Raw genomic sequence first — 11279 nt, 5'->3', positions numbered from 1 at the left:
GAGGCTGCTGCTGTGGTAACCAGCTTTTCGGAGAGAAACATGAACTGTGTGCATTAGGGAGAGAGGGAAACAGAATTAAGCAAGCTATGGATAAAGCAGTTACACACAGTGGAGGGGAAGAAGCACAACTCACACATATCCCTGCCTGCCTCACAGGCCACTCTGCCACGGGTGAGCCTGAGCGGCAAACTAGTCCACGTCACATTCAGCTGTGTGTTGATGGCTCCCATGTGACCACGATGGTCCGTCTGTTCTCGGCAGCTCAATTTTCCAGGCACCTCTCTAGTGAGGATATGCAGTTCAAATAGGCAGTCTCCCTGGTCCCTGGTGTGGCTGGAATTATTCAACCTTGAGTATGCAGTCCAGACCCCCTGCCCCTCCAATTCCCAGCTAGGTGTACCTCAAAGTCAACTCTCTGACGCCATATGCTTGAGCTACATGGGAGAAGCCACGGTGGTAGCTGTTATTCTTCCAGAGTTGTCATACAGGTTCTGAGAGGAGGACAAGGCCTGGGGGAGTGGCTGGCACCTTGGCCAGAGCTAACCAGCATGGAGCCAGCCCAGGCAGCTTGTCTTGAGGGAATCTGCAGGTAGTCTGTCCTGTACCCACTCACGATCTCGTCCACACTCTGCCCTGTGTGAGGGCTCTTAATAGACTTGAAAAGGGGATGTGGATGAAAAAAATAAAATCTGGTTTCCTCTCAATATCGTTACTTGGTTATTAACCAGCAGAGTGCCCAGGCAGAGCACCAGCCTATCACACAAACACCTGTCCAAGGGACTTTGATAAACACGGGCCATTCAGCAAGGTGATTCCAGGAATAGATCCAGCACCCAAATTAGTATCCATCCTAAGTTAGGAGAGGTGTTTCCCTGGGTTTCTGCTCAAGAATAAGGAGGGACAGCGCGAAGAGTGGGGCACCGGGGCTCAGAGCTGAGCTCTGCAGGCTAAGTCTAGAGGGTTATGGGAGGTGGAGGTGGCTCTCAGGCACCAGTGCCCTGGCCCTCCCAGCCCTGTCATCACTCTGGGAAAGCCTCCAAGAGCTCCTAGATGCTCCCTCAACACTGGCTGCAAGGTCTTGGGGTCTCTCTGGAAGGGATAACGGCCAGAGCAGGGTGTGGTCACCACACAGCACACTGCTAACAGCAGACCACTGGGCAGCGCTGAGAAGTGGGCAGTGAGAAGGGAAGGCTGCACACAGCAGGAAGCAGAGCTGGCCTCCTCTGTCAGATGCAGGACTGCCCTGTCATGCCTCACTCTTGCCCAGGAAGACTGAAAGAATTGATAGGTGACTGAGGAGGAGTGGGGGGTGGGGAGTCGGGGGTGGGAAGCAAATCTTAAAACTGACTCAGAAGCAGAAAGTGGAGGTGAGGGAGGACAATCTGAGAAGGTCAGGGGTACTGAGGCACAAACGGAGAAATGAGGCCACACATACAGCCTAGTTTATTGGCTCATCATCCACACACCACATATGTACACGAACATAAATATTCCAATGTACAAATTTTACATGGGACTCACACATTGGCCCCTTGTCTCTCATCTGGCACCCCCATCCTGTGTCCTGTCCTTCCCCACCCACTGCAGGGAAGGTTCATGGGAGCTGTCATGAGGAGGCAGGGTTCTGGAGGAGGGAGAGGTCCTGCCCCCCTCTCCTCACAGGTACCTCCAAAGGGTTCTGTCCCTTAACGGCACCATAGGGCAGAGGGCTGAACAACACACTCCTGCTCTGCCACAGCTCAAATCCCAAACCTCTCCTCCATCTCTGGACCCTTGTCACTTCCTCCTCCTCTTCACTGCACGTCCCTGTTTCTCCATCTGTCTCCTCCAGGCCACGGAGTCCTTCTGGTCCCTCTGCCCTCTTCCTGAGCTTCATAGGAGACTAGGGCTGCGGTGCAGCTCTGCGGAGGGGTTGGTGCCATTGGCAGGCTCTCTGTTGGGAGTGGGTGCTAATCCACAGCCCTCTCCAGGGCACCCATGCTGGGTCAAGATGTCCACACACTCCTGGCTGCCGGCTCGGCGGGCATAGGCCAATGGGGTCAGGCCCCGGGCATCACGGCTCCTCACGTCCACCCCGTACTGCAGGAGAAAGCACATTCATGGTTGGCATCACGTGGGAGGAAAGGCCTTCGCTCTCAGTGAAGACCGGCAGTGTTAGAAGGCTGAGAAGGGGGGGGGGGGGGGGGGACCAGGAGAGGTCAGAGGCACCAGACTCACCCAGATGAGCAGCTGTGTGAAGACCACATTAGCCATGGCACTGGACAGGTGTAGGGCTGTCCTTCCGTCACCATCCCCATAGGTCTCGTTCACCTCCTCCTTGGAGCCATGGGCCAGCAGCATCACCAGCAGCCGCAGGTCATCCTCCACCACAGCCCGAAGTAGCTGCTGCCCCAGCGGCACATCTGAGCTTGGTAGCGGGGCCAGGAAGAGCTTCTGTTCGTACTTGGCCCGGATCCAGCGCTCCTTTTCCTCTCTACAAGCACAAGCCCACCGAAGAATGAGGCAAGAAAGGAACAGAGTCCAGACTGGGTGTGCCAGGAGGTAGGAAGGAAGCAGCCATTCAAGCAAGGGACAGAGAGGGCCACTGCAATGATGAGAATGAAGGCAGAGAGGGGCCCCAGGGACACCAGCGCCTTCAGAGGGGCAGTGGGTCACACAGACAGGGTACTATTGAGTAAGGCAGGCCCCTGGGGCCAGTAGGGATATGAAAGCAGAGAGGGCAGGAGGACTCCAAGCCGGCCTGAGTGGCAGCTTATCAGGTGAAGGCCTTCGAGGAACCGTGGCCACCCTATCTACCACCCATTCTCCCCATCTCAGCATGGAGGCGTGGACACACGAGCCTGACAGAGATAGGCGCCCTGCGCATGCGCCTCCTGCTGGCCCTTGACCTACAGATAAGGGCTCAGAAAAGGCCTTGTTGTTGTGAGGTGCCTGAGTGACAGGCACCAGCAGGGGAGGGATATCTCCAGGGTCCAACTGCCAGGCAGAGCAACAGCGTTTTAACCCTTCTAATACCGCTGCTGCCACAGGTTCTGTCCACCCCGCGGTGGGCTGGCTTCCTGCTTGGGCAGCACCAGCCGGCTCACCTGCAGGCTTCGGGGCCTGGTTTCGAGTAGCCATCCAGTGCCCCCTCCCAGACACTGTTAGCCAAGGCATTGCCCATTGCAGTCATGACAGCTAGCAGTTCAGGTGGCCAGTCGTCAAGGTCCAAGGAGCGGACTCGAGACAGGTGAGCCCCCAGATGTCGGTGGATCCCTGAACACTCGATACACATCAGGGCGCCCAGATTCAGGCTGGCCCAATCTGGATCTAGGTGGGCAGAGGAAGAAAGATACAGCAGGTGGCATGCAGAGAAAAGGCTATCCCTTCTGCATACCGTCCACCTCCCCCTGCCACTTGAACCCTAGACACCCAGCTCCCAGCTCTGCTGGTCTTGTACTCACTAGGGGCTTCGCAGTCAATACAGAAGCTGTTGCCACGGACCGTGCGGACAGCCTGCACAGCCAGGGCTGTGTTCTGGTTCCCCAGCCGGGACTGCCATGACGCATGGGAGATAAGGGTAGTTATCAGTCTCAAGCCCTCTCCAGTGGCTCTCCCCTCCGCCAGGCTCTCCAAGCAGGCTCTGCCACCCTGTGCCAACCTTGTCCTTGGCGCTGCGACATCCCTGTAGGCTGGCGAGGATCTGGGCCTGTACACTCTGCACCCACAGCTCCCGTTCTTCTGCCGTTGAGGCCTCGAAGTGCCAGGTCTGACCGGTGAGGGACACCACTACAAACTCAAAGGACTCCTCTGCCTCTGGGGAGAGGGCATTGACATTGTTAGGGCTCATGGACAGCACACACAGCTAGGGCTCACCATTTCCAGAACTCCAACACTCCTCCTCCTCCTCACAGATGCCTCCTTGGCCCTAGGGCCACACTTTTTAAGGATATTTCCAAGCAGGGAAACTGAGTGCGCAAGACCCGTATAAGCCCTCCCTCCACTTGTAACCACCTGTGGTGCTAGGAAATGGCGGTGCCAGGGCCTGACTTTCTAAACTCTACAAGGGATGGACACCATGAGGGGGCATGTCTGGAGAAGGAGGCGCCGGGCGGCGCTGGAAGGCGCATGCTGGGCAAGGAGGCGGGCGTGAGCAGCATCCGTACGTGTCAGCTGCAGCTTCCTCATTTTGCAGCTCATTAAACCCAATATTCTGGACGGCGTCAGCACAGGGCTCCTGGGAGCCGGGCCCCTCCCCCACTGCCCTGGCACAGACAGGCAGGAAGGGCAAGTGGGTGGGGGAAGATGCTTTCCCCAGAAGCTGGAGGATGGGGACCAACAGGAACCCAAGGGCATCTGAAGTGACAAGCACCAGGTCTGCACCGTGACCCCAGACCCCGGAAGACAGCCAGCCAGATCCATTCCCAGAGGCCACTGGCCCTGACCAACTTCCAGTGGGCAGTGTGACCTGTCGTGGCCCTCGAGTGAGCCATGCATTCTGCCAGGGCCATTCCTGACCCTGAGTTCTACTACTTCTCGGTCCCTGCAGCCTCTCACCGCAGTGACGCCACACCCCTGGGAACCTTCACCTGCTGGGTCCCTCCTCTGAGGACCCTTAAGAATTTCTCCCATGTACAAACTGGTGTTCCTTTCTCCAGGCACCTCTCTTGATGTGACACTCAGCCTTTAGACTCTGTGAGCTCCACCATGTGGGGAGTCTTGCTCGGGACCCTAGGGCACACTGTACCACCATGACTGCATCACTCACAGACTCACTTGACTGACACCCATCCCTACAGTACTCAGAACAGAGGCAAGAACCTGTACAGAAGCTAGTTATGTGGGGACCAAGAAACTCCCTAGGGGGAAGGGTTGGGGAGACACTGGAGGAGTGGTGTCATGGTAACTGACACCATGATAAAGGCCAGAAGAACATCTTGAGCTGGAATACCTTTGCTCCCAGGAGAGCAGCTGCCAACCCTACACATGTGAGGCACCTGTCATGTCCCCAGCACACAGTACACTCATGGCTAACTGAAGAGACACAGAGAACCTGCCTTTCTTCACTCATGGCTAACTGAAGAGACACAGAGAACCTGCCTTTCTTCACTCACGGCTAACTGAAGAGACGCAGAGAGAGAACCTGCCTTTCTTCAGCAATGACAGAAGCTAGCTTGGCTCAACGGGAAGGGCCTGAGTAAAGAAGAGGGTCTAGGTGCCCAGAGGGCCGTGAGCCAGTGACTCCAGGCTCACTCACGTTTCCTCCATCTACCACGGAAACAACTGTGCTTTTAGGGTGCTACACCCAGGTCCCACTGCCCACCTCTGGGTCCCCCTAACCTTCAGCAGCACTGCTGGGGCCGTCTGGTCGGGGGGTCCCGGTGCTCTTTTTCCGGCGGTGCTTCTTCCGGTTGGAGTGGGGAGATGGGGGAGGCTCCAGCTTGGGGCTGGAACTGAGTACCTCAGCTGGGCCACTGGCTGGTGAGGGGAGAGGGGGAGAGGTGTGGAGGGAGAGAGGACAGCTGGGCACAGAGTGTGGGGAAGGCCGGGGGCTGCCCAGGCCTCCCAGCCCCAAAGCTTTCTGGCCTGGAGGAGGAAAACTAAGAAGAGTTGGAAACTTGAGGAGAACAGGATGAAGGCAGACAAGTGCTCCTGCAGCCTGGAGGGGTGGAAGGCGGCCCAGGGAGCTCACAGGGAGCTGGAGCCCCAGCAGCTCCGCACCAAATTTATCCTCAATCACACTCCCCGCTCCTCACAATTAATAGCAGAATTAGAAACAATCAGGGAGCTGCCTAATTACTGTCAATTAGAGCGCGCTAATCAAGCTCCGCTCCCACACCCCGCCCGCCCGGCGCTCACCACTAAATGTCAAACTTCATTAGAGGCAGACACACTCCCTCCCTCGCTGACTAACCCTTCCAGACTCAACAGAGGGGCTTCGCCAGCCAGAGAGGCCATGGGTCAGCGGCCTAAGGGAGCGACCCCTGGCTCCACGTTCACTTTCCTTAAGGTGGGGACATGTAGCAGCTCTTCTGGATGTTGAGCACAGAACAGAGTGGCGGAGCTTTCTGTTTGCACTGGGTGGGGGTGGGGGTGGGGCGTCTATGAGAGGGCCCTGGGAGAAAAGCAGAAGTAGTACCCTTGAGTGAGTTGGGGCTCAGGAGAGCAGAAAGGGTCTGTGGCCAAAAAGTTACAGGGTAGGAGGAGATAAGATTTGGGAAGAGCATAGGAAACAGTATGGATGAGAGGCAGTTTCTGCTCTTTGGACAAGCAGGCCCCATCAAGGACAGCAGGGCACAGGAAGAGGGCCTTTCAGGACAACCGTGAAGGGACTGGGACCCTGTCGCCATGGCAGGCCAGTGCCGCCCCAGACTGGCTCTCCTGTGTACAGCCTCCCATCTCACTCTTCTGCTTCTCTGTCCCCTGCTGAGAGGCTGATGAGCTCACTGCACAGGGGGCTGATGGGGATATAGCAGTGCCACCAGCAATGCTTGGGGACCAGGAGGAGGAGCTACAAAGCGCGGGCCTGTAGTCTGGCTGAGGGTCCAGGCTTAGGCCTGGGGCCAGAGAAGTTGGTAAGCTGGTTGCTGGAGAAGACTGAGCCTGAGGTGCCTAGCTCTGCAGTACAGAAATAAGCCCTGAAGGATGCTGCTGGGCCCCACCTCATCGGGCTCCCAGGCTCCTGGGCAACTGGGCTCAGTCTCTCTGTTGCTTAAGTAGATGCCAGAAGAGGTGGGAAGCGGCAGAGCCAGCACTCACCAGGGTGCTGCATGCTGGCAGGCAGGGCAGCTGCCTCACTCCACTGGTCAGCGCTGGAAACCGAGCAGGAGCGCTGGTGCAGCCCCTCGGGGCACAAGCCAGCCCAGGCTGAGTTGCTGAGAGGGTGCTCAGAATGCAGGGATGTGCTGCTGGCCGAGTGAGGGGCACCTGGGAGAGGGGAAGGATCAGGCTGGGAGGAGGGGCAGGTGGGCGCTGCATAAAGATAATGTGCTAACAGGTGGCAGGGCGGAGCCCAGAGCTAACAGCAGCCGGACAGTAACCAGAAAGGAGGGCCTGGGCTTCACTCTGTACCCGAAGGAGACTTCTAGCCCTCATATCCTTTCTCTGTGAACATAAAGACCATACTCATCTCTGTGATGGAGGGCTGGGGAAAGCAAGGGCTTGGGGTGTCACAAGAGGTCATCATGCCTGAGGTCTCCTGACCAAGGCTGAGTGCTGCAATCTGCCACTCCCCTTACTCCTACCCTACTTAGGTCCCTGCATCTAACATTTCGGTCCACATGTGTCATTTACTTTGCCTCAGCTTTGCTGCCATTCTGACGAGAAATAAGTGTATCAAATTCAAGTAATTATGTCTAATTAGTATTAGTAATTATCCTGTTGGGCTGGAGAAAATTAATCTTTCGGTTCCCATCAGGGAAGGATGGCAGAGCCAAGGGGAATCGAAGGCTGGAGGAGTCCACGCCTGGGCAGGCACAGCCCACCATGGGCAAAGAGGATGAACACTCAGCTTTCTCCAACCTCTCCCAGGGCTCAGAGAGCCTGGCAACAGCCATAGGCCTCAGAGCCTGTGTCTTACAGGGCTTCTTCACCTTCTTTAGCGTCCCCAAGTCTGAGGGCGATGATGACGCCAGGAAGAAATGGCCACAGAGAGCCTAAGACCAAATGGTTTCAGGCCTCCTTAGAAGCTACAGTATGGAGCTTAAGGTGAAAGCTGACGGGCCTGCAGCCTGCCAAAGCTGGAGTAGGTAGGTAGTGGTAGGCGAAGGGCGATGCTGAGCAGGAGGCCTTGCAGCCCAGCAGGCAAGCATGCTAGTCTCTGGGTGCCTAAGGGAGCCAGAGCTGAAGCAGCTGCAAGAGGAAGTGGGGAGGCCACATGCTGCAAACACCTCAAGGAGCGGCCCTTCAAGGGAGAGGCAAGCCTCAGAGCCTCATGCCTTGTATCTGCAGTAACGCACGCATGGCACCCAGTTTCCATGTCCCATCCTCAGGTCTCAGGTCTCCTCCTAGCACATTCGGCCCTCCCTAAACCTTTGAGGACCCTTGCTTCTCCCCTTACTTACTTGAAGTCCCCATACCTTTTAGGTTCCAAATAGGAACCCACCCAGCCCCTTGCCCCCACCAAAGGCACCACAGGCCCAACTTCCTCCCCAAGCCCCCCAACCCAAAACCCTGAGGGAGGGAAAGTGCTTTCCCTTTTCTTTGTTAATTCTCCCCTCATTACGCCTGCAATCCCACAATCAGTGTGCACTGTAATTGTCGAATTTGATGCTAATGATTAATGAATTAAACATGGAGCCATCAATTAGTCCTCCGAGGATAATTCTGCATAAAGCAGCGGATAATGTAATTACAGTAACAAAGATAATGAGATGTTAACATCGCCCGGTGAGCGAGAGACATGTGTGAGTGTGCATGAGGGTCGGTGTCAGCGTGCGGCAGCGGGAACTCAAGCTTAGGAAACGTCATCCATGTGTTTCTGTGTGTGGGTGCCGTAATTACAGGAGCAACTTGCTGGGGCTCCCTCCCTCATGCCACTGTGGCATCCTAGGTGAAGACTAGGTGGGTCCAGGACAGGATGGGACAGGACAAAAGCATCGGGCCGCTCCCACTTTTTGGGAGATACCCCAGCTTCCCTCTTAGCAGCCACCTTCAAGGAAAGGTCTAGTTTCTGCCACCTTTCCCCCTCCTGTGGTACCAGCACAGAGCCCCCATGCTGCGGCTACAACTCTGAAGACCTCCTACAGGTTCAGCACTCAGGACAGCATATGACCCTTCTTTTTGCCACCAAGAACAGGCTCTGCAGCCCACCCCATTCAGCAGGCTCTGAGCATGCGCCCTCACAGGTGGACTGCCTGCCTCTCCCTGGCCTGCTTCCTTCCCACTGCCCACTAGAGCTCTCCCTGTCTACCGGTTGAGAGCTCTCATTCCCACTCAGGTGGTTTAGAAGAAGCGGCAGAGTAAATCCCAGACCCCACGCTTGCAAGCAGGATGCAGATAGATTCGTTCACCGCTCAGAGCCTTCATTTCCTCATGAGAACAGGGCACTAAGCTCCACGGCACCAGCTCCAGGGACACCTACTTCCCCGGCCCCTCTTTCACCACTCTCCACACCTCCAGCCCACTCAGAACGACCACCCACACATGTAAGGTACTCTGCCTCTAACAAGGGACACTCAGAGGGTGGGGACGTAGCTCAGCAGTGGAGTACTTGCTAGTGAGCACAAGGCCCTGGGCCACATCCCGCCAGCATCTACAGTGAACAAGTCTTTATTGTTAGGTCCGTCCTGTACATGCCACGCGACTCTCAGTCTCCATGACACCTTCCCCACCTCCTTACATGTCCCTAGAAAAGGCGGCACTCTTAGGCACAGGGCCAGCACTGGTAAGACACTTGTATACTGAACAGCAGCTTGGGGAGAGCAAGATGTCATAGTGTGGCCAGGGTAGGTCTAGGAGCAAAGGAAGTGAGTGAGGGGAGGAAAAGAGATCCAGGAAGGATGTCCAGCACTAGGACCTTGAACAGAGGGCCTCCCCTGAGACCAGTGTTACTGAAGGGCCAGAGTACAGCCAGGGGCTGGAAGATGGCTCAGTGACTAAAAGCACATACTGTTCTTCCAGAGGACCCACATCAGTGATTCACCACTGCCTCAAACTCCAACCCCAGGGGATCTGATGCCTCTGGCCCCATTGACACCTGCACTCACACACACGCACGCGTGCGCACACAACCGCCTCCCCCCCAGACATAATAAAAGAGTACAGCCATATAAAAGCTGCCCTGGCACAAGTGTCAACTTGTGGTCCCTGACTCTGTACACCATGGGCAGACACAGGTCAGTGCTGCAGTCCTGAACCATGGGGTTTAGATCCAGTGCCTACTGTGCAGAGACCTTGCATTCAGTGCAGACTAGAGACAGTTGCCTGTGACCCCACACAGCTCTGGCCACTACCTTAGCTAAAACTGCAGGGAGCTGGTCCTAGGACCACCAACTCTCCCCATGCCCCAGCCCAAAGGCTACCTCAACAAGCCTCACTAGGCCTGCATCTTGGCCATGACCCCTGGTAGAGAGATCTTCAAGTGTGACCTTGGCCGGTGAGCATGCCTGGAGCTCGCACACGCAGGCTGAGAAGCAGCCGTCCCACTAGGCCCATTCACAGCCACTCCCGCACTCTGCAGCATAGCAGCCAGCCGCCTCACCTGAGCCTCCACTCAGCTGTGTGTTACTCCGCTCCATGGCCAACCCATTGGCACGGGGACTGGTGCCCGGGGCTGTAGCAGGCGTAGCTCGGGGCAGGCGCTTCCCTGGCACTTTGACCGTTGTCCGTAAGAGGTCAATCTCTTTGCCATGGATGTTCTGCATGTAATCCTAAAGGTGTACAGACGACAGAAGATGCATCAGGCTAGGCTCTCCAGCACTGACCACCCCTCACTGTCTAGACCAGCTGGGGGGGAGGGGGCAGGAGAGGCACATTTAGTCTCAAAAAGCAGGTCTCTGAGGCCCAACCAATCTACAATCTGGATTACATGCAAGTCTCCATGGTGCCCAAAGGGGTGGAGTTCAGCTGGGAAGACAAGATGAAGAGCAAGCAAAGGCTTTGGAACCAAGCCAGGGCTTAGGCCAGTGGAGGAGATGGCTTAGGGATAAAGAGATAGAGTTTGGGCTCAGGAGCCCCAAGCTCCCAGGATGCTCCTATCACAAGCTGCTATCCCCACCTGAGGAGCAATCAACCCTTAGGACTGCCCCAGATAATAATTTTAGTAGTTTATGGAACAGTCTCTGATGCTCTTTGTATCAACACACACCATGATTTTCTGTCAGTTGGACCCGTCATCAGACTGCCATTTGCCTGTCCTGAGTTGTGTGTTATACACAATATATCTATATTTCATGTATCAGTATAATTCAAATCCCAACCAACTGAGTGAGGAATTTCCAGGCTCATCTCAGACTCGTAGGAATCCTCCTGTCTCAGTCTCCAGAATGTTCTTTGCCCTATGTTGGAGACGAAGAAACTGAGACTTAGGAATGTTAATCTGCCCAAGGCCACAGTGGGTATTGGAGCTGGACCAAGTCCAGGTTTGCAGACCCCCAAGCCTTTCTTTCACAGGTGACACCCTTAGCCAGCGACCTTGGCTTGCCTGCAGGTCATGGCTCCCCAAACTACAGACCCTCTGTCCCTGTCATTTCTGGTTCAAGCTGGACCTGATCTGGAACCTGGCTTTGACTACAACTTCCCATGTCTCTCTCTCCAGACTTTGAGTCCCCACATCCTCATCAGGCTTCTTGACAGCCACG

At 56.0% G+C, this 11279-nt stretch overlaps 1 protein-coding gene across 6 annotated transcripts in view; it reads right to left on the bottom strand.

Moving 5' to 3' along the window:
• Positions 1-1427: 1427 nt before the first annotated feature.
• The window catches only part of Agap3 (ArfGAP with GTPase domain, ankyrin repeat and PH domain 3), a 49401-nt gene continuing 39549 nt past the window's right edge, over positions 1428-11279 (bottom strand). For 3 of the 6 annotated variants that reach the window (XM_051152164.1, XM_051152168.1, XM_051152170.1), the window contains 8 exons: positions 10181-10349; positions 6739-6906; positions 5320-5457; positions 3641-3795; positions 3444-3534; positions 3087-3309; positions 2218-2473; positions 1428-2079 (listed from right to left, as the gene is read on the bottom strand). In XM_051152164.1, coding sequence (XP_051008121.1) covers positions 1873-2079; positions 2218-2473; positions 3087-3309; positions 3444-3534; positions 3641-3795; positions 5320-5457; positions 6739-6906; positions 10181-10349 — 1407 coding nt within the window. In that variant the 3' untranslated portion in view covers positions 1428-1872. The remainder of the gene's footprint in view (positions 2080-2217; positions 2474-3086; positions 3310-3443; positions 3535-3640; positions 3796-5319; positions 5458-6738; positions 6907-10180; positions 10350-11279) is intronic. The other 3 variants (XM_051152167.1, XM_051152165.1, XM_051152171.1) reach the window with 1 other exon arrangement.

Source organism: Acomys russatus, chromosome 10 (genome assembly GCF_903995435.1).
Source record: "Acomys russatus chromosome 10, mAcoRus1.1, whole genome shotgun sequence".
Classification (NCBI taxonomy): domain Eukaryota; kingdom Metazoa; phylum Chordata; class Mammalia; order Rodentia; family Muridae; genus Acomys; species Acomys russatus.
The sequence above is the reverse complement of the archived record's forward strand: the minus strand, read 5'-3'. Positions and strand labels throughout refer to the sequence as shown.